Below are 25337 nucleotides of genomic sequence, written 5' to 3'. Positions count from 1 at the left end.
CAGTGTAACTGCTTGGTATGTATTGAGATCAAGTTACACGGCATCCAGATAGACATTACAGTGTAACCGCTTGGTATGTAGCGACATCAAGTTACACGGTATACAGATAGGAGAATGTAACTGCTTCAGTCAAAAGATTATTGAAAAGGATGGTATGGAGATATTTCATACATGTTTCAGTATTTCATAACCATTAATTTTTTTTGTATACAGTTGCTACATAAAACTCAGAATTATGAACTTAGAAGTTTATTTTATTATTTAAGAGAATTTTAACTTTTCCTACAATTGAATTAACAAATTTGAAGATTGTCCAATTTTTAGAATTAAAGTATATAGGTATGCAAATATTGTACAAAATTAGTAGAAATAAAGATGGTGTTTACTGAAAATTGCTCTGTATTTCAGTTGTCTGTTCAATTTTAAGGATATTTATTTTAAAAATTTCTCTTAAAGACTACTGTGTGTCCTTAATAGAGAGCTTAATTTAGATGAAGTGTTGGCAAGTATTTTCAGCATTTCATATATTATATTTTGCAAAGCCTAATGCAAATATTAAGGAACAGTCTCCATTAAGTCATTTTCGCAACATGATTAATCAGTACACATGAGCTGTGCATTATAGGAAAACAAGCCCCATTTGAGTGCTGATTTTTGTGGCATAAATATATAATTTGTGTGAATTCAACATGACAGCAGTTCACATCATTGGTCTAAAGATTCTTGCTTAAAATGATATAGATGTCCCAAAAATTTAAACAATTGGTTTATATGGGTAAAACCCATTATAACATGTTTTGTTATAGTGCAATTCCACTTATAATGCAATGACAGCATGGCTCCCATTTTTTAATTTAAGGTAACCTCTTTTTTAACATCCTAAATACATATTTTGGAAAAGCCGATTATTCGTATCACTAGAAGATTTTTAATTCCAGTACTGTGTTTAATGTTGCCTTAACTTCCGAAATTTTCTAAAACATATTACATTGTTCTAGTTGTTAATGACAATAAAGAAAAGCTTTAAAGAAAAGCTATCAAGTTCAGACAAGTTTAAAAAAATTTGAATACAGTCAGCACTGTTTAACGTTTAGAGGAAGTAACATGTAGCTAGTTTGATATTTTCCAAGAATTTTTTAACACGTTCCCACTTATATCGTGATGTTATTCTTTGGACCCAGAGCATCACATTATAACGGGTTTTACCTGTATTTTCAATTCTGTTTTATTTAACAATATGCATCTATGTTAGTGCATGTGCAGCAGTATGTGACAGATGCTGCTCTTATAAATTTGATAACAGGCCAGTAATAATTTGGCTTGGCAGAGCAGAGATGAAACATAAATGACACCTAACTACAGGAAGTGTATTTGCACTTACTGACAAACGGTATGCTTCTTTGGTGGAACTGTAGACAATGTTTCACCTGCTGAGAAGAACACAGCATGCTAAATATCAAGGTGAATAACATTGAAGCATATAATAATCTTCTTGGGATCTAAATTGAGTATTGTACATATAGATATAATATTGTAATAAGTAGCTCATCTAATACATTGCACACATGTATATAATCCTTTCTTGCACTATCATTTCCCAAAATGATGATTTTTGTTTTCTGTATCCATTACTTTCTTTTTGTTTTGTTGCTTTTAAAAGAAATATTGTTTCCTGTTTGCATAACGTCATTAAATACTGTAAACTTTGCTCAGATTCAACATATGTGAGGAAATTTAAAAATAATTACAATCAGTTTCACAAGATATCTTTAGATAGATGCATTGGAGTTGACTCTACTGGTTCAGCAGGGAATATCAGGTGGGGTAGGCATTGTTTGAAGACTTGGATTACACCGTCTCTTTCTGTTTATGCATGTCACTTGTAAAAAGACAATTTAAATAATGACATCAACTTCAGCCTTCAGTTTTGATGCTCAGTAATCACATATTAAGTTCCAAATTTATCATTATCTTATCATCAACTAATATAGTTCCAAATTTATCATTATCTTATCATCAACTAATATATCTTCATAGATACTGGTGTGGAAGGAGATGGACTATGGGATGATGACGGAGACTGAGAAACAGATGTTGGTTTCAGAGGTCAACTTACTGAGGGAGCTGAAAAGTCCATACATAGTTCGCTATTATGACCGCATCATTGATAGGACTAACACTACCATCTTTATCATCATGGAGTACTGCAAGGGAGGTGACCTTGCCACACTAATCAACAAATGCAAAAAGGAGGGGTAAGTATGGCACAGAGACAATAAATCTTCCTAATAAAAGAAAATCGAATTATTATCTAAAGTAGGTTATATAGACCCTGATCTGTCTCCATTCTCCAAGATTTCAAACATTTATCAAAGTCAGCATCAGCTACAAATTCTGATGCCTGATTGTCTGATGTTCAGTCACTGACCAATCAGACATCAGAATCTTCAGCTGAGTCTGAGAGTTCAGATTGCTTTTGATCTTGGACTCTCGCATGTTTGGAAATCAAAACTGTTGAATTGAGTATGAGATTTTTGTTTGAAATAATCACAAATGATGTTACTTTGGAAATTTAATTTCTGATTAGCTGATCATGGAAACTCAACCCCAGAGTTGTATGATCTCCAGGTTAGAGCTTGTTTGAGCTTGAGGTTTTGTGTCAGCCAATCACAAATGACTTCACTTTTGCAACACAACTTTTGATTGGCTGATAGTAAAAACTGAATTTGGCACAGCGATATCTGGACTCCTCCACTGTTGTCCAGAGTTCCGACATTCACCAGAGTCCCATTGGATCCACTCAAAGCCACCATATTACAACATGAAATAGACAACTTTTTTCGGAAAAGGGCAGTAGAACTTGTTCAAAACACTCTCCAGGATTCTTTTCCAGACTTTTATTGGTTCCAAAGGCAAATGGCACTCTGTGCCCATCATCAACCTCAGTTCTCTCAATCGCTTCATTCATGCTCCTTGGTTCTCAATGGAAACACCATGGCACCATCCAGGAGGGATACTTTGCCATCAGTATGGATTTAAAAGATGCTTACCTACATGTACCTGTTCACCAGGCTTCCAGGAAGTTCCTGCAATTTGCCTACAACGACGTGGTATACAAAGTTAGGGCACTACCATTCAGTCTCAATATCAGCCCTTTGGTCTTCACTTGTCTCATGAATCAAGTCATGGCGCATGTCCAGACCATTTCTATGGTGGCAACATCAAGTTACCTGGAATACATCCTACATAATCGTCAGGTGAGTTCTATTTTACATCACAACATGATAACCCTTGTCACATTACTTACATTGTGGCTTTTTTGTTCTTGAGGAGAACGCTTTTAGCACAGGAATTCCTTCACCTCCTAGGTTTACTCAGTGCTGCAGTGGACCTCCTTGTCCAAGGTCACCTTTTTATGCACCCATTACCAATGCTTCTTCTGTCTCAATAGAGACCCAAAGTTTGCCCACTGGACCAACCTCTAACCATCTGCTCACAACTGAGGCACCATCTGCAGCATTGGGGCAACCTTTCTTGGCTCATGGCGGGTATACCTCTGCACTTACCACTACCCAAGATTACAATTTGTACCAATGCTAATATGGAGGGCTGGGGAGCCCACCTTCTACCATCATTATGGGAAGCCAATGGTGCATGGTCTCCCCATGAACAACTTCTGCACATCAGTCTTCTTTAATGATGGCCATTGTGAAAGCCTTTCAGTGGTGGCAGGAATGCCTCTCTGGCAAGTGATTCCTAATTCTGTCCAACAACTCTACAGTAGTGACTTATCTCAAATGACAGAGAGGAACCAAGTCCACAGTCCTTTGCGTCATGGTGTGGGACTTTCTAAACTGGTGTTGTCAACAACAAATCCACACACGTGTTCACCATATACCGGGATGCCTCAGCATTTTAGCTGACTTGTCACGAAATAATCAACTGATTCAGATGGAATGGTCTCTTCATCCCTCAGTTTTCATCCAGATCTGTACCCTGTGGGACCAACCATTGGTGAACCATTTGCGACAAGATGGAATACCAGATTCCCAACCTTTGTTCCTCCCACCCCAAATCCAAAAGTATGGGCAGTCTATGCCCTATCCATGGATTAGAACAACCTGAATGCATACACCTACCCTCCAACACCTGAAGTGCTACAGAAAGCAAAGGAATCAGTATGTTGCCTCATCCTCATCTCACCATTCTAATGGGAGGAGTTGTGGATCAGTGACCTCATCAATCTTGCAGCAGAAACCTTGTGGAAGATTCAGGTCTTCCCTCGTCTACTCAAACAACCATGAAGGCACTTGTTTCATTCCTGCCCAGAGCTCCTGAACCTGCACGTCTGGATCATATCAAACAGGCCTTCAGACTTAAACAATTGTTGATGGCCCTCCACTCTAATAACATATGAAGGCAAATGGCACATTTTCACCCAGTGGTGCACAACTAAACATATTTTACCTCTCAAAGCAACTATATTACAGATAGCTAATTTACCCAATCATAATATACATACACCCTCTCAGCCTCCCCACAGTTACATCCATAGGGAGTGTGTCTACCACTCCAGTAATAAATGAAATATCCTTACACTTTGCTGCCAAGTCTTATAGGTATGGGGAGATCACTCTGCCCAACTGCCACATGGGTGAGAAGACAACTTTTAGCTCCCTTTAGCTACAAATAGTATCGGGGAGGGCTGGATTTGCCATGTAGTTGTAGTTCTCCTAAGATATTATGATTGGGTAGCAAATAGTATTTTTGAAGAAACTTATTTTACTATGAAAAATTGGTTTTTGAATTAGCAGCTTGATTAAAACATTGTGAACTGAGAAAACAAAGCAAGTTTGCCTTTACAAGCTGAGGTATTAATGTCCGAATTTTTTTAAAATCTGTGTTTCTCTTATAAGATGACCCTTACTCTGCATTAATGAAATCTTTTTTTAAAATCTTCAACTTATAAGTGAGTATATCAAAAATTCCTATTTCTTTTTACTTTTTTTTCAGTTCATACTTGGATGAGAATTTCATTTGGAAGATTCTTATTCAGGTGACATTGGCATTAAAGGAATGTCATGAACGTAAAAATGGGAAAGCTGTTCTCCATAGGGACCTCAAACCTGCCAACGTCTTCCTTGACACTGACAGAAATGTTAAGCTTGGGGATTTTGGCCTGGCTCGAGTACTCCATCATGAAACAAGCTTTGCCAACACATATGTCGGAACACCTTTTTACATGTCTCCAGTGAGTAGAAAGCTGATAAAAGAATACAGTATATAATTATCTTATATGCTTAGTAAAATCCAACTGCAAACTGTACAGACAGCCCTGCTGTCACACATTGCACAGGCAGATCTGAGAATATGCAGTTTGTCATGAGTAATCTATAGGACAAAGAACATAAACTAGAAATATCTTAGAAATGTTAATACAGTAAGATCCATAAAAGCAGAAAAACCTTGGGACCAGATTAAACTTTCAGTTTTGTGAGGTTTTGTTGTGACTTGAAAGATAAAGAATGAGAACATCAGCACATGTGTGTGAGTGTGAAAAAAAAGTTTTTTTAAAAACATTTATTAAAAACTTAAAAGAACAAATTACATTCCCTTTCATATTGCTGTTTACAATGACCCATAAATAATATATGTGCTCTCTCTCTCTCTCTCTCTCTCTCTATATATATATAAGGCATTACATTTACATTTTTAAAAAGTTCATATCCAGATATATTTATCATTTAATGTGGTTGTTTTTCCCTAATCCATTATTTTTCGTATATTCAAAAAGCATTTAATCCAAATAGCTTTCAAGGAATGCATGACAGTTTCAGACTCAATCATTTTGAACTCCTTCCCAGGTGAGCTTTTGTTATAGTTTTAATCTGAATCATTTTTAACCCATCCCCAGATAATAATCTTTTGCTATAGTTTTGCAAGATATTTTTTTTATCACCATTCCATAAATAATAAAAATTATATATTTTTATTTTCTCAGAGTTTGTTTGGGGGTTTAGTAAAACACCTATTGGCATCAATTTTGGAAAAGCTAAATGTTTTAAAACTTATTATTTCTAATAAATTACTTAATTTTTCCATTTCAATGACAATACTGGAATCTGTTTAAAATTTTATGAAATTACTTACTTATTGTGAGCAGTCCCATATAATGGTATCATTGTTGGCAAGTAATGTTATTTTTAATTCATTTTCTAAATATTGATGACCTTTAATTCTTTATTTCTTATGTAAATGTTCAGTTGTCTGTACAAATAAATTATTGCTGTATGTCTTATCAACTGATAGATGTGACTGGAAGACATTTCTTTAAAAAGATATCTGGTTGACTAAAATACAATTTGTTTTGGACCATGTCAAATACTTTTTATGGACAGATACTTTTGAAAATCAAAATCAGACCCTAATTTCTATATGATTAGTAGAGGGTTGGTGTGGATAGGGTGGAATGCATATTTTTGGAAGTATCCAATTTGGCAAAGATCTGGTGCAAATTCATACATTTATTGGCATAAATCCATACATTTCTTTATATCTTTATGTCAAAATGTCCCGTTATTCCATTGTTTTAATCAAAATGAATAAACAAATTTTATTCAGAATTCTAAACACAGAATTCTAAACATAGCTTAGCTTTCTCATGCTAATCTTTGTCATCATTTCCTGGATTTGATGACTAAGTGACTCTCAGTATAAAGGCCACTTTTTTATAAAGGCCACTTTTCTATAAAAGCTGATTTTGGGCTAGACCATAGGCTGAATGATATCAGTGCTAGTCTAGCTAGTAAAGAAAAAAATATGGTATAAATTTACTTCAAAAATGAGGACAAATACATGATTTGCTTGTGAATTTGTAATTATTACGCTCTATTAATAATTCACAAAACTGCTTTGTTTTTATATTAATTCTGAAGGACATTACAGTATTTGAGAGTGATAGTTAAACGAACAAACAAAACATTAGCATGTATCAACAATGATAGAATGTCTCAAATGAAGATCTTTTTCACAGGAGCTGGTAAACAACATGTCCTACAATGAAAAGAGCGATGTCTGGTCAATGGGTTGTATGCTGTATGAGCTATGTGCTTTGAGACCACCATTTGTTGCAAGCAACCAAGCTGAACTAAATCGTAAGATTAGGTCTGGGGACTTTGCAAGAATACCCCTCCATTTTTCAGATGATCTCAATACAATCCAAAAAAAGATGCTCCAGGTGGATGTAAGTATCTGTTATGGAATCATTTTATGCAATGTTTTTTTCCTCTGAAGTAAAGCCTAGGGCCTACAGAATTAATGAAACTGCATTATCAGCATATTTTTCTTAAATTTTTTATAGAAGAAAATTAGGGCTCTATGGGTCCTTAAATATCCATTTATCAGTATTCTGAATTAATGCATGTGTGTACAATATATCTTTCTAGAATAAAATGCATGTTTGTGTGATATGGAATTTTAACGTAGTTTTTACAATTTTTCCATAATATTGCTACACTGACTGCAGTTTATAGTGATGTCTAGCACTGGGCATCATGCTGCAGACATGTAGCATCATGTCCCACTCAGTCACAGTATTCTGGAACCAGACCAACAAGTCCTAACACTAACTTCTTTATGTTGAGCGCCAAGTGAGGCAACTGCTAGTACCATTTTTAAATCTTTGGTATGACTCGACCTTGGTTCAATCCCACATCCAGTGTTCTAACAGCTTAAAATGCAGTAAATGTTTAACATAATCAGATTTGATATCATAATCACTACAATGCAGTTACTTGCACAAGAATCTCTCAGAGTTAGCTATTTATCTTTGTCGCTTATTACAAATGGTATAGCCTGCCATGGATGAGATTAACAATCAAGTGTGCAATCCTTTAATGGTGATCATGTTAAGCATTCAGAAATATTGCATGTGGGAGAAGGGAGATGTGAATTGTTAGTTTTTGGTGGAAATATTGGCAAAACCAAGATGCACTTGGAGAGATATATAATTATTTTTCTCTCAAATACAAAATCCAGTCACATAACATTAGAATAACTTTCTGCTACTTTCGAATCTAGTCCCCCTCTCCCTGCATGACAATGTTTTTTTTTATGTCTATATAGTATTAATAGTATTGTTGTTATTATTATTATTATTATTATTATTATTATTTAGAGAAAGGGAAGCAACTCTTACATGTTAATTCTCCTTTCTACCTGTTTGGTCGCCACCATTACACCCAGATGAGCCAGTTTTTACTTTTGCTCCCATATGCCAAGATATCATGCAGACATTCCAGTGAAATTCTATAAAATCTAATCCACATTTCTTTTTTAGTTATATAGTAAGTCAGAATGTTTTATACGGTGCATACAATCATTTTTTTAAATTGGGTAAATATGCAGTTATCGTACAATTATTTTCACATGTGATTTTGACTGATATTCAGTTTCACTGGAGAATTATTTTGAAGTTGTACTTATCAACTATTAAACTTCTTAGTTTTTTCGATAACACTATTTACATTATTTCATTCTCTCATGTGTGTGTGTGTGTGTTTAATTTGAATTGTGTGATTGTCCTTTGTCCATAATTGAGGGTTGGACTTTGGGCCTACCTGACTAATGTCATTTTTGTAAACAACTAGCTAATTTTTTTGCCTGTGATTGTACATCATATATTAAGAATTTTTTTAGGTAAACATATTTACTTAGATCTGAGTTCAGGACATTGGTATTCACCAATGAACAACCTTGTCTACTTGATGTTTATATGTTCTTTACTAAATTTTTAGCAATTTTTAGCAAGAGCCCTTACCTTGTTTAGAACTTAGAATGTTCTGGAAATGAATCAGTTTTTTCAGTTGTATTCAGGTTTAATTTGAGAGGATTTATTTATTTACTTAAATTATTCTTTGGAATTATAAAGTGCTTATTCATAATTACGGACTAAATCACTACAACTCTCTCTCGCTAATTGTGCACAATGGGGTCCAGAAACATAGACTGCACTATAAGTAAGGGTGCAAGCTACCGAGGGACCTCCAAAAATCCACCAGACTTCCCAAAAATCATGGTGGTGGGGACAGGCCTGTTTAATGTCTGTATCCTTGTTTTATAATCGCTTTGAGAATAATTGTTAATAAAGCACTTTTTCTAGTTGTTCGCTATTCTGTATCAATTACGTTTATTTTCAAGATGTCCAACATCTGAAAGATCGTTAACATTATACCAACTTGTTTCAACATCCACCACGTGTACTTAAAAACATTTGTCTATTACATCACTGCTTTTTGTTTTGTTTCATGAGTCTGGTTCCCAGAGAGAAATGTGATAGTGTTGTGTGAAAAAGAGATTCTGCATAGCAGGGAATCAGATTAACTGTTGATACAAAAGACATAATTATGTGATAATGCAAAGGATGTAAACTTTTAACTCAGTACAACAATGCAACAAATGCTTCTGCTAGTCAGATATCAAAACACAGTCTGCACTTAATTAGGTTCTCAAAGAAATGCTATTGGGCATAGATGTTGGGTTTCACGAGTTATTAGGGTGCAAGTTATCATATGAGTGGTGTATTTTTAATTTTTGTGAATTAATTTAGAGACATTTTGTATTATATTATTGTGATACATGAATACTGTTAGCACATCAACACTATTCCTATTCCAAGCTATTGGTACACTAGTACTTCATTGGAATTCATTCAGAACACCACTGGAATTTATTCAAAATATTCTATACTTTTGGACTTGTGATAGAATTTTTAGGACTGTTTGAGTGAAAATTCCCAATACTTTTAGTTCTTTTAAAATTTTCACTGTGTATTCTTCTAAGGAAAACAATTAGTTGTTGAATTGAACAAAACTTCTTGGCCTGGGCTTTTATCTGTTACTTAGTTTAAGACCATAGAGTCGTAAATATATATATATATATACCATTTATTAACAAATAGAGATAAACAGTTTTAGTAACATTAGTATTATGTATAATACACGCTTATTAGAAGAAAAGAAAATAAATTACACAAAAAAAAAAAAAAATACAAAGATAAATGTAATCAACATATACACTAGTATAATCTTTATAGCTGTGAAAGTGGTTATCAGAACTCAATTTATTTAATAAAAATATAATACAAATATGGTGTGCATTACGGTTACTATCAAGTATTTTATAAATAATTAATCATGTTATATTGATAATTAATTACAAATTCAATTTCATTTTTAAAGAACTAGTAAACATATTTTTATGTTATTAGATTATACTTTTACCAATTAAGATTTTCTGCACAGTAAAATAATATGAAATATTCATATCTAATTGTAAACAGGGGACATAATTCAGAAAAAAAAAAAAATTAAAAATTAATAAAAAATTACTAAATGTCATATAGTGTTTTTGAATTTAGACCTTTTGGATATACCGTATTAAGACGGTGAATCCAATAGGTTTCCTTTAGTAGACGTTCCATTTCAGAATCAGCTTTAACAATAGGTTGGAAGGAGAAATCTTGCAATGTATGGGAATTTTTGTTAAAATGTGCGGCAACATGAGATGAAAATGATTGATCGATATAATTTTTTATATCACATTCTACGTGTTGGTGTTGTTTATTTTATAATTTATATATATATATATATATATATATACTCACACACAAACACGCTTGTGGCATGCACTCTTCATCGTTACAGAGATGACAACCAATTGTGAGAAGTATAAACAATTTTTAATCATGTTGGATGGGTATTGGATGTGTCTACACATACCATTGCTCATTGGTACACACATGTTGTGTTTGTGCACTTTGGTATGAAAATACTTGTTTCACTGTCATGAAAAAGAAATTCATTGGTTGACAAAATTAGCACATTTAACTACACCTCACTTTCAATTAAATGACTAGTCTTATGTGTGCTGTTAGTCAAGATGCCCTCTCATACAGATGCAGTATCTTTAACATACTATATCCATGAATACAGTAGAATCATTGATGAGTCCCATTAGGGATGTTGAAATGCCCTCTCCACCACCCATGAAGATGCAGAGTAGTGCTACAACATACTGTCTCCATGACTGCAGTAGAATTATTGACTGACCGATCAGCCATTCCTACGAAATTCATAGCAAATCAGCTTTACTTATGAATCCATCTGACCAAACCAAACCATCCATGCTGGACGAATATTCTATAAAGCAATCACTATTGAAAGCGTATATGAAAAACAAGAAAACAAAATTGGGCAAAATAATGAGGTATGCTAATGATACCTTAGCACCATGAAACAGAAATGGAATGGACAGAATTCAGATCACGGCAGTGGAAGAGGAAATATGGAGAGGGATTGCTGCCATAATTCTATGTGTGAATTTTCTAATCTTCCTTGATGCATTATTGTAAATGGCTGCTTGCAAGTGCTACTTTTATAATTCTATCCATGTATATTGTATTCTTCATTGATGCAAATTGTACGTGGCAGTTTGCAAGTGATTGCTTTATATAATTATGAAAGTAGCACTTACAAGCAGCCATTTACAATAATGCATCAAGGAAGATTTGAAAATACATGCATATAATTATGGCATTAATCTCCCTCCATAAGGAAATCCTTAGGATTTTTTGTAAGTTGGAATGCCATCCTCCACCTTCAATCCATTCTACTACAGGTCATATGGTTTTCATAGGCAGGCAGGGAGGTGTGTGAGGGGGTCACATATCCTTCATCATGTCTTCCATCAATCATCAGTGATACACCAACATCCACACCCTTTGGCAACCCACCTGGGTGCCAGACTACTCCTGCTTTATTAGATTTGAACCAACCATTCTTGCAAGACAATAGATGATCCAAACTGTGTTAGAGGCACTTCAGATTTAATTATTTGAACACCTCCACTTTTGTCACTCTACCTTCATGAAGGAACTCCCAAGTGATCCCATGGAGGGGGTGTTTTTACACACACAAATCTAGCTTTTCTGCTTGTAAAGTGTGATGAAGACAGTACATAAACTGCTTCTACTCCATTACATATCAGGTTACAGACTCCAATGTCAATTGAGACTAGCTGAGTATGTGATCAGTTATTGACATGTATGACACATACTTCCAAGTACCAATTCATTTGGCCCAGTCTTAGCCCTTCAGCCTTCACTTTGAGTTTAGGACACATTGTGCAGCAAAAGCAACATTCCTGTATGATACACCACAAAAACATGAACAACCTTACTTTCTCTTTGTGTGGTGAATAATTAGTGTGCAATGGCCTCGCTAAGGGGAGAACTGAATCTCTCATAGTTACTGGTAGCTGCACAGCCAATGACCATTTCCTATTAAAAAAAGCACAGCCATTTACCTAGACAAAAATTTGCCACTTTTGATGGATATTCCTGAGAAACCTTTGATGATGAGATAAACAATCAAGTGAGGATCCCACAGGGGTCTCAAGTGCATGTATATAAATAAATTCTCTCATTGTGCTATACTAAGATTAGAGGTTTTTCCTTCTATCTTTCTTCTACTTGGTGTCACAGGGAGAGGTAGGATTCATATAATTTCTTCCTTCTGTTAGCTATTCTTCTAATGTAATATGATCAGGTAATACAGTGATGCTTCCAATGTGTGCGATCATGTGATTGATGCAAAATTTGTACAAATTTGCAAACTTGGAAAGAGGTGATGTGTGAGAACTTCCACAAATTAGTTTCAGTTTTTGCATATGAAAATATATTCTGTATACAGTATACAGTTTTATTTGGCCATTCATGCTTAAAGTTCTTGTCAGGACATAAATCAAGCCAGTAGTGATATTATAGCACTTGTTGTGACATGTATTTTTTCGTAACTCTTTACACATGTTTTCTTCAGCTTGACATAAATTGTGTTGAAATAAATTTTACTGGCACACTGGGCCCTGTAACAAGCATTCTGTACTAGTTTTGAATCTTGTATCAAGGAATTTTTTTAAATGCGCATTTATAATACAGGCTACCTAGAACACCTTAAATGGTTGAACACTAGCATGGTTCATCTTTAGATGACAATTTTGTTGGCAAATACTGGCCGATGATAGTGATGAAGGCAGTTTATTTTTAAAGTTAGGAAGTAAATTAGATTATTGGAAAGTGTTAATGAAGATGCCAGTGAGTGATTTTGAAACTGAAAATGGTGACAAATACAAACCAATGTATATGCTTAATGGAAGAAAAAGTAATGCTGGTTAACTCCTCATTTCAATGGTATTTTAAAATTAAATGTCAAAAAGGCAGACGAACAAGGCAAATTAAAATACAGACAATTAAAAGTAGGGAGCACTTGTTTCTTTCCTCATCACAATTTAGTCCTATAGGTTCATATAGTAAAAAATCATAGAGCCCTAGCATAAAAGTTGTTGTTGTTGTTGTCGTAGGGTTTAACGCCATTTTTCGGCACACGATAGGCTATACATGGTGGCCAGAATTAATGGTGGAGGAAGAACCCGGAAAGAAGCACCGACCCACGAGAAGTTACTGGCAAGCTTTCTCACATACCCACATTGGCCAAATCGGAGACTCGAACCCACGCAGACAGAGGTGAAATGGCAGTGATCCATAACGGAGAGCGCTTTAGACCACTCGCCCACTCAGGGCCCCCAGCATAAAAGTTATGATAAATCTAATATAAGAATTTAAAACTGGAATTAAAAATTAAAGATAGTTATTTTATCAAAATACCTCTGTATGAACAGCATTAATGAACTTAAAATCGTAATACAGCATCATGGAACAGTGAATCTATATGTGAGGTAAGGATAGAGAGAAAATAGAGAAAAAGCATAAGGTATTCAAACAATAGTAATACTGGAAATGAAAGAAAACATAATACAGAATAACAGTATATGATAATACTCTGCATGATTCATGGTTTTAAACTGTGAGCCATTGTTGCGTTGATTTTATATAGGTATCCAAGAGACCAAGTATCACAGAGCTGCTGGCAGAACCACTGGTGGCCAGTAGACTTCCCAAGGTGGAGAAAAAGAGAAGGGGCCATTCATCACATCAAACTTCTGATGAATTCAAAACATTTGAAGCTGAACTCAAAGCACTTGAAAGGGAATTAGAAGCAAAGAAACAAGAACTGGAATGTAAGAGCTGATTTTACTGTTCCTGAATGTTCCTGATTTCTTTTAGACGATAACATATTTGCTATCAATGAAATTATCCACATAATATAATTTTAGTTTGTCATTCAGTTTTAATTGTTTCATTTCATTTTCCCACTACCTTGTTTTTATGCTCTGGCATAACAGGCACATAGTGTTACTACTGTCCTTCAATCTTTTAAGGTTTGCCTTTCGGTCCATTTTCAGGCACTGTAGTGGGACATCCATGTTCTATGAACACATTAGTATTTTAAGTAATGATCGTTATCTTTTTTGGGGGGGCACCATCTGTACAAAAGAATTAAATTGTTCAGAAAGAAATATAACATTTTTTTTTAGCTTCAGACCTCACACCCTTCAGAAAGGAAAGTTAAGTACATATGACCACTCCCACAGCTACTTTTGAATAGAATGGCTCTTAATATCAGGCACTCATTTCTGCCCAAGTTTTATTGATTATATTCCTCAGTATATGTTGGTTACTTTAAGGAGCTCATAATATTAATTGTATTTTGCACCCATCGTAGAGAGGATAAATAAGAACTGATTTAGTTATCAAAAGACCCATAATTGAAGAAAGTCACAAATAACTGATTTCAGATACAGATTATATAATTTTCCTCCACAGAAATAAAATGTACAATCAGAAATTTTTTAAAAAAAATAATTAAGTCGTAAATTATTTACAGATAGAGAAAAACAGATTGCAGACAAAGAAGCATTGCTGAAAGACAGAGAAAAGGCAGTAGCAGTGAAGGAGAAGTTGGCTGAAGAAAGATTTGCTATGTAAGTATATATTGTATTTGTTTTGTAAGGTATAAACAGAAATGGAAATTAAGTAAGAAGTAATAGCATGAATTTTGTTGAGCAGATAGCAGATAAAATTGACAGTTGTAATGGCAATGACAGTAGATGTAACATCTGATTTAAGATTTCGATGTTTTACATTTCATAAATGGGGCTTTTTGTAGAATATTCTTCAAGAGAATCTCCCTGTGTTTCTTATGATTGGTCATAAAAGTGTCAAAGAAGGACAAAACATAATGTGTCAGATGTGGTGGATAGAAAGTCAATCAAAGAATTCTTACATGTAAAATATTTCCTTATTATTAAACAAGGAAAAGAACACTTCATCTTTCCTGATTGATCTCTTGTGTTGTTAATTATTCGGTAATCTAGAAAAGAAATTTCCTGTTCCTGCTCACATTCCTTTATCTTGAGTTTATGCCCTTCATTTACTATTTCTTTTGTAATTCACCGCATGTCCAACTTTGCTGGGGTTTTTTATATATAAAAAGCAGCATGTACTTTTGTTCTTTTATTTATTGCTAATTTGTCCATTTGTGAAAGTTGCCTTCTGCAGACATGGGGTCACTAATATTAGCAGCAAAGCCTCAAAATTATGACATTACACTGGTGGTATTGGGACTTTTGACTGTTGTAAGATCAAAATTATTACATTACACTGGTGGTATTGGGGCTGTTGTAAGATTAAAACTGCTCTTAGTAGGCAAAGACCCCAAATATTAAAGTGACAGATTTTGTTGCTTTCAATGACATGACATCAGAAAATGTGATCACATTTTTTTGAATTAAGCAATCATTAGGTATTCATGCCAATATAGTATGCCTACCTCTCTGAAATGTATTACTAATCACACAATTCAGGTCACAGGTGCCTAACTCTCATTACTGACCTCAAGTATCTTAATTTTAAAGTTTTCAGGACAGGCTTTACAAATCTATGTAAATTTTCCTTCATGGATGATTTTCATGTGTACTTGTCTGTATCACGAAGACATTATCTGGAAATAGTTTACATTCTTTGGCAGAACTAGTGCTTTACCACTCCCTATATCTCCTGTTAGGAGACTACAAAATTGTACATAATGCAATCAAAAAGACTTTAAAACTATGTTGGCAGTCAACATGTTTTGTTCAATCTGCCCACATAGTTCACCCGAGAATCACTTATCAGCCAAGTACACTTAATTACAATGCATTTGTAAACTGGTATTGTTACCAGAACCAGAATATCATTCTTAAATGATATTTAATAATATCATGACATTACAAATAATACCTCCCATCCTTCCCCAAATGTGAGCATCCTTTAAGGTTTCGATCAAGTGAAAAACTGGCATATCTTAGCATAACAGTGGCCACCTAGTGGGTAGAAAGGGGAATAAACCTGCCGTCACATCCAGCCATCACAGTTTATATTAACCTGCTCATAATATGGGACCACCCTTCCTGCAGTCACACTTTAATTTTACCTGATCATAATCTGGGCCCACCCTTCCTGTCCTCACACCTTATAGTTACCTGATCATAATATAGGCCCACCCTTCCTGCCATCACACTTTAAATCCCGATAGAATGTACATATTTACTTGATCATAATTATATGGGCCCACCCTTCCTACAGTCACATTTTAAATTTACCTGATCATATTATGGGCCCACCCTTCCTGCAGTCACACATTAAATCTCAACAGAATCTACATATTTGCTCCAGTAAAAGTAACTAAAGTATGGCTTGGATTTAGCACCAGTCTCTCTATTCAAGATGGATCTTGTCTAACTTTAAACTAGGTGATCAGATAGTCTTTTAGCACTTTTGATGCTTAAACAAGGTTGAAATGGCTAGATTTGTGAGGCGATAGATCTGTGCCTAATGTATTATGATTGGGTAAGTATTATGGAATAAAACATATTTTACTTTTATATCCCACCACGAAGGTAGTAGAACTTGTAATGTTAACCTTGTCTATCAAAATGGTTCAATTTTGCAGTTAAATCATACTTAAGTCACAGCAGTGGGACATCCATGCACCATGAACACATCCATTGGAAATCTATAACACCAATGTTTAATAAATTGATTTACATTAATCAATATAATCTGCTTCCTGTTGTCCTTGATAGTGCAGAAAAACCGCATCATTTATCTTTACTTCAAACAGTGTTACAAAATTTCACAGGCAGCTGTCACAGTGGTAGCATTTACAATGGTAGCATTTACAATGTTTGCCTATTTGGTAATCCATCATCTGACCCACCATGAATGTTGCAAATTCAATTAAAAAGTAAAATTCAATGAAATATTTTTTTTTCTTCCCAGAGCTGATTCTCTTCTGAAAGAGTACGAGCGACGTTCCCATAATGATACGGACAGGCTACTTCAAGGAGATACCAGGGAAACTCTAGTAACTCCAGTTACTCCAGTGACAGCAATGATGACAGGTAAAATGATTTCCCCCATCCTGCCTCCCAGATTGCGCTACACCAACTTTAGCCGTGCAAACATTCCTTCATCTATACTTTGACTTTTGATATATGACTACAATAACTTGACATCAAGGATATAAGAGACTGTATACATAAATTGATCAAGTACGCTACAGAGCTTTCAAACTTTGACAGTGTAATGAGATTTGTAATTTTATTTTTAATAAGGATTGTGAACATAATGTAGTATATTTTGCCATTCAAATATTGTATCTAATTTTCCAAGCAGAGATTCATGTAACTTTATTCCTGTTAACTTCAAAATTGTCATTTTCTCCATTTTTTTTTTTTTTTTTATGTATGCTGACTGCTTGTAACAGATTAGGAGTATATCCACTACCTTGTAAATCCAGTCTTCCCAAGCAGAGAAAGATGTTCACCATGTCCTTGAGCTAAAAACTCTTCTGCTTACCAAGATAAAAATCAAATAAAAGTGATCTCCCCTTTGAATAGAGGGACTGGTACCAAATTCTGTCATTCACTATTACTACTTCCACTCCTGCCTGGTCAGCACACACTCAAAATTACATTCCATTTTGTGTCTTTTCAGCAGTTTGAGCTCTTTTCTGGAATTTGTTCACCATATGAGTATACTCCTTCAGTTTTCTCCTGTATCTTACTTAGTTTTTATCATACATTAATATTTTTCACTTCATCTTTATAGTTTCATGGTACAGTCAGCCATCTTAATTGCCCTCCGTATGTTCTATAGTACATACAGTTCATCTCAGGACTGGACCTTTTTTTTTGTAAGCTTTGTCCAGTTCATGCTCACTTATTCCTTGTAATAGATAATTTCTGTAATTTTCTCTGTAGACATGATGGGATCATTGACAATCAATGGTTCAGGAAAGTTGCCAACATACTGATCCCAGGTAGATCAGTGGCACTTCCCAGCACAAGGAAAGTGCAGTGATCTTGAACATGTTTGTCAAAGGGTACTAGATAGTCAGAATGGTAAAGTTTCCTTGATGGATACTCCTCAAAATTATCTTCATTACCAGACTGGACACCAGCCAGGTCATGGCACCAGACACAAGTCAGCAGGCAGGGTAATGGATACATGTCATCTGACACTGACACTGATTAATTGGTCATTTAGTACTGGTCACCAGGCAATATCACTGGACTTTATTTTCCAGACATCAGACATTTGTCTTTGACCAACCAGCCCCAGAATCAGAATGTTTACCAGTCTGATTGTGATGTTGGGAATGAAGTCCCTGGCAACATCATCAGTCCCTGACTTAGACATGGAGGCCTGGGATGTCTCCTATTCCCCCATGGCACCATGGATGAGTTTTCCATGGTTCCTTTGGTCAACAGACCAAGCAGATGATAGGCAATTCCATTCCCCTGCTCCAAGTTCATTATCAGAGGAAAAGAATGAGGCCACTACTCCTGAATCAAGAGGAAATTGCCAATCCCCTTTTCCAAGGTAAGGGATGGGTAATGGATAGTCCTACCTCACAATGTCAGGGAAAAATTGAGGAGACCCTGACTGCATCAGTTTGTTCTCCACTAGTGTCCCCACTTTGTCCCACAACACTGGTCAAGCAATGGAAGATTAAGAGGTGTGAATGTTTGACAAGTATTTTATGAGGATATGCAAATTCATCCCCAGTATCTGCCTGAAACCTTATGGGTCCTCAGACACTTAGATCCTTTCCATTATGGTGATGACTTGGACAAAAAAAATCTTCTGCTACTTCACCACTAACCTTTGCAGGGACTTCATGAGGCTGTTGACAAGACTGTGAGACATACTCTGTCAGTGTTTGTGGCACTTTCAGCTACTCTACCTCCTTAGGGAACAAAGCAAGAACCTGTTGAAAGCAGCTCATCTGGATGTGGAGTCTTCATATGGCAGCCTAATCCCTTCAGTGGTCTCTCAAAATCTTAAAGATCATCAACTCCAGCCCAAGAGGTTTAATCCAAAATATGTCAAGCAGGGGCCATATCTGAACTGACCCTTACCCCCCCCCCCCTTTAAAGCTACATCTCACCCTTGATTCATAAAACAGGGTATCTGAAAGGGCCAGGAAAAGAGAGGGTTAGCTGTATTGCTTCCAGGACTCATTACCACTCTCAATGACTCATATTTAACTTCATCAGAGCATATTGGAATCCCTAAATAAATAGGATTACACTTTGTAAAGATGTCAGTCCCTCTATCCAAGAGGAGACCACTCAGCAAACAGACAACTTTTTGACACTTTTGTGGCTAAAACAAGCTGAAAAACTGGCAAATGTCTTTATTGGATTGGATTTGCGAGGTAGTGCTTATACTACCAGTACCCAGTAAATCATGATCAAGTAAGAATTAATGAAAAATATTTTTTTACTCCAAACTTTTTTTCTCAAAGCTTTTCTAGTCATGAATTTTTATAGTTTATTAGGTTCTAGACATGTTGAAAACTTATCTTTTGAAGATTTTGTTGTTCTTCTTTTGAAATTATCCAATTCCTATTTTGTTCACCAGATTTATATGTGTAAGATTTGTATCTGTTGAATGCAATTGTATCACTTCTGCTGTTATCTTGCTTCCAAGCTTGATTTTCTTAAATATTATCCCCATGGTCCAATGTGATCCTTAAAGTTACAAGACCACTGATAGAAAAATGAGCAGGTGTCACCATACATGATAACATCAGTATAATGGAAAAGAACTTTTGTATCAGAAGTTTATGTTTTGTAGTTTAATAATACAGACGAAAACAGTTCAGATCCATACTAGTCACTTGTCATTTTTATTTTTATTGAACTAAGCCATTTTATGACATTTAGAACTCTGAACTTTAAAGTAATTGCAGATGTCATATAGACCTCATTTTTAGAGAAGTAAATTCCTAGTTATGAGATCTAATTGAAGCAACAATTAGTTTGCATAAAACACTTTGGTTCTCACTGATGTGTTAAGGGGAGCCCTCAAAGTGTACCATATTTTAAATAAAGTCACATTATATTAATGTACATCATACATTGATTCCTAACTTTAATATTATTTAGAGAAGCCATACAAGTGTAGTCTTATATTGAGGTTACCTTATACCAGGGTACATTATAGTAATCTCTTAACATGAGACTATTATAGGATGCCATAAAAGTATACTGTGTTAAAGTGAGGTTACCTTATACTAGGATAAATCATAATGTGGTCTCTCATGATAAGGCATGTCAAGGAAACCATAGAAAGAGTTTGTATGATTGTGAAAATCTCATTTATATAAAAAAAATATGTTCAGTCTATGCTGGCATCATTATTTAAATTTTCATGAATCATGCTGTTGTTGTTGTTGTTGTTGTGGGGTTTAACGCCATTTTTCAGCACACGATAGGCTATACATGGCGGCCAGTATTAATGGTGGAGGAAGAACCCGGGAAAACCCCGGAAAGAACCACCGACCCTCAAGAAGCTACTGGCAAGCTTTCTCACATACCCACATTGGCTGAATCTTAGACTCGAACCGCCGCAGACAGAGGTGAGATGGCAGTGATCCGTAACGAAGAGCGCTTTAGACCTCTCGGCCACTCGGGGCCCCCATGAATCATGCACATTTTATTTTGCAAGAAATATAGAAATTACCCATTTTGCTTTTTTACTGTGTTCCAGTTATGAACCACAATTTTAGTTGATTGAATAGCAATGGTAGCTGAGGAATGTCAGATTTGGTTGAACCCCCAACAAGTTTCTGTAACAAAATGAAAATGTCTAATTACATTTGGCTGAACATGATTATGAAAGATATATCCCTTTCAATAAAGAAATTTAACACTTTGTTCAACAGACTTTGGCATTACTCAGATACATTCAGAGAACTGATATTGCAGCCAACAGAGTTTGAAAATGGAAACACAAGATTGTACCTGGATTTGTTCAGTAAAGAGAAAGACATCAGAGTAAGGATTATACAAACAAAGCAGTCAGATGTGAAATATGGATTGCCAGTAATACACAATATTCTTAAAGATTTGGCCTGCAGATTTCTTTTCAACAGATCAGAGCTTCACGGCACTGATTGTTATGGCCATAAGACACCCCCACTCTCCTTGATGCATATCAGGGTTAACATCTACCATCATATATTATACCAATGGATCTTAATCTGTATTGTTTTGTTCTGATTAATGAATTTGAATGAACAGTATCAATAATAATGAATATAATGCCAGTACATCATAGTTGTTTTGTTCTGATTAATTAATTTGAATGAACAATATCAGTAATAATGAATGCAATGCCAGTGCTATCATAGTTGTTCAGCAGTATGTTGACTCAGTTCCTTATATTATTTCAAAGAACAAGTCTATACTGGATGTGTTGATGGAGATCCTTCATTTCAATTGTACTTTCACATGAGAGTCCACTTTTCTCAATTTTCTGGAGGGAATAGGGGGCTTGGATTCTCTTTCAAGTCAGTATATATATATTTTTACCTCAAGTCAAGATAATTGATTTTGTTCAATTAATATAATGTTTCAAGTTTTAAGGGCCTAACATTAAAATTTTGTATGCGTCCTCCTTCCTCCTCCCCCAGACAGAACATTAGATGGTCAGTTTGTGACAGCAAAGTTAAAACCTTCAGTGCTTTTTCAAACTTCAGGATGGACATACAAGATTTGTTACTGGCAAGTATAATACACAAACTTCTAAACATCAGCTTATAAAGAGTGTATAGATTTTCATTTTATATATTTTAACTCGAGTTAAAAAGGATACATTGTAACACATTTGTTCTGCTTTCATATTTTGGTAGTGACCTACTAAGAGGCCACAACTTGGACCAGACCCATTTGCAGATTGCCCTGTACCACCCTACCATATTTCCACCTTCAGGCTGGAACAGCACCCAGTTATAGTAAATCCTGGATGGAACCTTGATATTGAAAATAAATTACAATAAACTTCACCTGTTATAATGGAATCATTGGTCATACCACTCTTTTACTTGGACCATGTTATACTGAGGTGCCTTCAAGACAGGGATCACTGTGTTATCAGCAGATCACATGCACCTCTTTAATTGTTACAAGGAATCTTGATAACTTCTCTTTTTATCTATGCATCACAAGAAAAAATTACTTGACTAGACCAGGACTCAAACCCTGCACCTCCCGACTCTAGACAGATGCTCTACCACTATAGTTTTCCAAGCATATGTGCCCAGTCTTACCAATTTTATACTTTTTCCCTGTATCCATATCTCAACACTCAGCTTAACTGCACTGTCACTAGCCAGGTTGGAGGTGCAGACACAGAATCCAGCTCAAAGTGCCAAATGTTTCAGGAAAAATGCACTGTCAGACCAAGACTCAAACCCAAGACCTCATTAATCTCAGACAGGTGCTCTACTACTTCAGCTATCTGAGTGCTGTTTCATTTAAACATGCATGGTACTCAGGGAATGCCACTTTTTTTAAATTGTCAGGGTTCTCTGTTTAAGCAGAGTTCATATGAAAATAATAATCAGAACTGTAATTGCATATATGGGTGACTACTCAAAGTTAAAAGTACTTTCCATGGGTTCCAAGTCTACTTTGCTGAACAGCTCTTATTCTGTCTACCTGACTGTCCATTACAGTTTATTCATCATTCAATACTTCTGTCTGTCCATCCATCCACCTTTATTAATAGACCACATCAGTATCTATATTGGTAGTGCTTCTTGCACTAAAAATCATTGCTCCAAGTACACAAAAGTGATAGCTATGGATATGCAACAGCTAGAAATCCATATGTGATCACACTGATTGGTTGCCAGACACCCTAGTAACTTCATTAGGTGATACATTTCCTTTAATTCAATTTATTCTCAGAAACAGTACTGTTAATAAGGCTTGGGTAATTCAGATTTTCCCCTTGTTTGATATTTTGAATGCTGCTTCAAAGTCTATAGTTAAAGGGCTACCCTTGCCATTACTGTTTGGCCCTTGAGAAAGACAGCTGAGGTGAATCTTTTTGTCCATTATGATTTCAGCTGTAATGGATACCAGCATCTGTTTGGAGTTTGCTGGTGTGGCATCCCACACATGGAGAAATCATGGCATCACAGTGGCTTTATGCCCTGTTAACCAGGATGTGTTACATGCTTAGAGCAGTTAGTAGGCCAAGGAAGATCTAAACACATAACAAGTTTCAGTTAATTATGTTTTCTGTTTCACTTTCCAGTGCTCAGTTTTAAACTCTCAAAACATTTATAATTCAAGAGTATTTGAGTAAAGCTCCATTTACACCATATTATGACATAGATATAAGGTTAGTATATTTCTTTGAATCTTTGAAGTTAATCTCTGCACTTTCTTTGGTAGAGGGATAACTACTTACCTACTTTTTGTTATAGTTGAAGTAACATGATTTAAGATGTCCCAGCCAGTAAATAGCTTAGAACTGACAGTTATGTTGATTTTTTGTGGGAATGCACCATCTTGTTGCATGTTTTGCATTACACAATATTGTTTTATTATTTATTCTTAAGAAAGGCATGAACAAGCCTTAACCAAGTTCACATCCTTGCTTGTTCTCCACTAGATCTATACATAAAATCAACAACCAACATCTTTGTTCGAGAACAGTTTACAGACTTGATTGAAAGTAAAACTGGATTCTTACCACATCATTTGCATCCAATTCATAATTTTTTTAATTATACACCCCCTCACAATGTGGAGCGTATATTGTTATGACATCTGTTCATCCATCTATTTTTCATTTCCATACAATAACTTTGGTTTTAAACCATTCACCTTTATGACACTTTGGATGGCTTGCATTTGAGACAAGGAAAATGTTGGTTGCTTGTTTCTTTAATGGCACTTTCAACACTTAACTGGCTATATCATTTCCAGGAAATCAGAGGTAAGTATCCTTCTAAAGGACACACATTCTCAATGATGGGAATGTAAGGAAGAAATATGTAGATTTGGGAGTTCAGGGTCAGTGGTCCAGGTGACTGTGATAGAAGGATAGTTTTCACTCATTAGCATTAGTTCTTCATCACTTACCTTCACCAAACTTTGTGGATGGCTTTAAACTTGCATAGGGAACAGGTATATCGATTTAGAGGTCAAAAGCCACTGTAACATAATGAAAAAAGAAAAATGGTTTGCATACAGTAACTTTAGTTCTGCATCATAGAACTTGACTGAGCTTTGTGGATGGCTTGCACCTGGAGTAAGGAAGAATCCTATCAAGTTTGGGGTTTAAAAGTCAAGGCCACTGAATACAATTTAACAAAATGGTTTCTGCACAAATATTTCTGTTTTTAACCCTGTACTGTCACCAAAGTTTGTTAATGTCCTACACTTTGGGTAAGAAAAAGGGGATCAAAAGGTCAAATGTCAAAGTCATTGAAACTAAAAGAAGATAATTGGCTTTGTATATCTTCAGTTCTACACATCATGCCTCGATCAAGTTATTGGAGGGCTTGCACTTATGGTTAGGATGAGGCCTATTGATTTTTATCCAAAGGTTAAGAGCATTGTCACTGATAAATAATTTTTTCGCAATAATTTTTTAGTCATTTATGCATAGTAAGCTTAGTTTAAGACTACATATCCTGAAGATCAGACCATATCTTGAAGATCAAGATTACTGAGACTCACTTGTCAGTAATCTCCAGAATCAAACATACCCAACTACTGTCTACATAGATGACTATTTAAAATGGGGAGGTGGTGTATTGTAATTCTTTCACAGTAGTCATGTTCATTTTGTTCCATCAGACATACTTACATCACCCCCTCTCCTGCCTCTCCAGTTGACTCAAATTTGTTTCAAGACTCTTTGTTACTGAAAATTCCATGCATTTCATAACAGCATGCTTCTTTGCATACTTTTGTTCTTGTAACCATTTGTGTGCAAGTGTTTGTTAATACATGACACTACCTGCTAAGGA

The 25337-nt window shown here is 35.3% G+C and overlaps 1 protein-coding gene across 2 annotated transcripts in view; it reads left to right on the top strand.

Moving 5' to 3' along the window:
* LOC149808359 (serine/threonine-protein kinase Nek2-like) overlaps nt 1-25337 on the top strand; it is a 39842-nt gene that overhangs the window by 5486 nt on the left and 9019 nt on the right. For both annotated transcript variants that reach the window (XM_089976105.1, XM_089976100.1), the window contains exons 3-8: nt 2038-2255; nt 5014-5251; nt 7034-7243; nt 13950-14133; nt 14841-14937; nt 17276-17397. In XM_089976105.1, coding sequence (XP_089832231.1) covers nt 2038-2255; nt 5014-5251; nt 7034-7243; nt 13950-14133; nt 14841-14937; nt 17276-17397 — 1069 coding nt within the window. The remainder of the gene's footprint in view (nt 1-2037; nt 2256-5013; nt 5252-7033; nt 7244-13949; nt 14134-14840; nt 14938-17275; nt 17398-25337) is intronic.

This window comes from Sinohyriopsis cumingii, chromosome 1 (genome assembly GCF_028554795.1).
Source record: "Sinohyriopsis cumingii isolate HCF-2022 chromosome 1, ASM2855479v2, whole genome shotgun sequence".
In the NCBI taxonomy this organism is placed as follows: domain Eukaryota; kingdom Metazoa; phylum Mollusca; class Bivalvia; order Unionida; family Unionidae; genus Sinohyriopsis; species Sinohyriopsis cumingii.
Note: the sequence above shows the minus strand (reverse complement) of the source record. Positions and strands in the feature narration are given on the sequence as shown.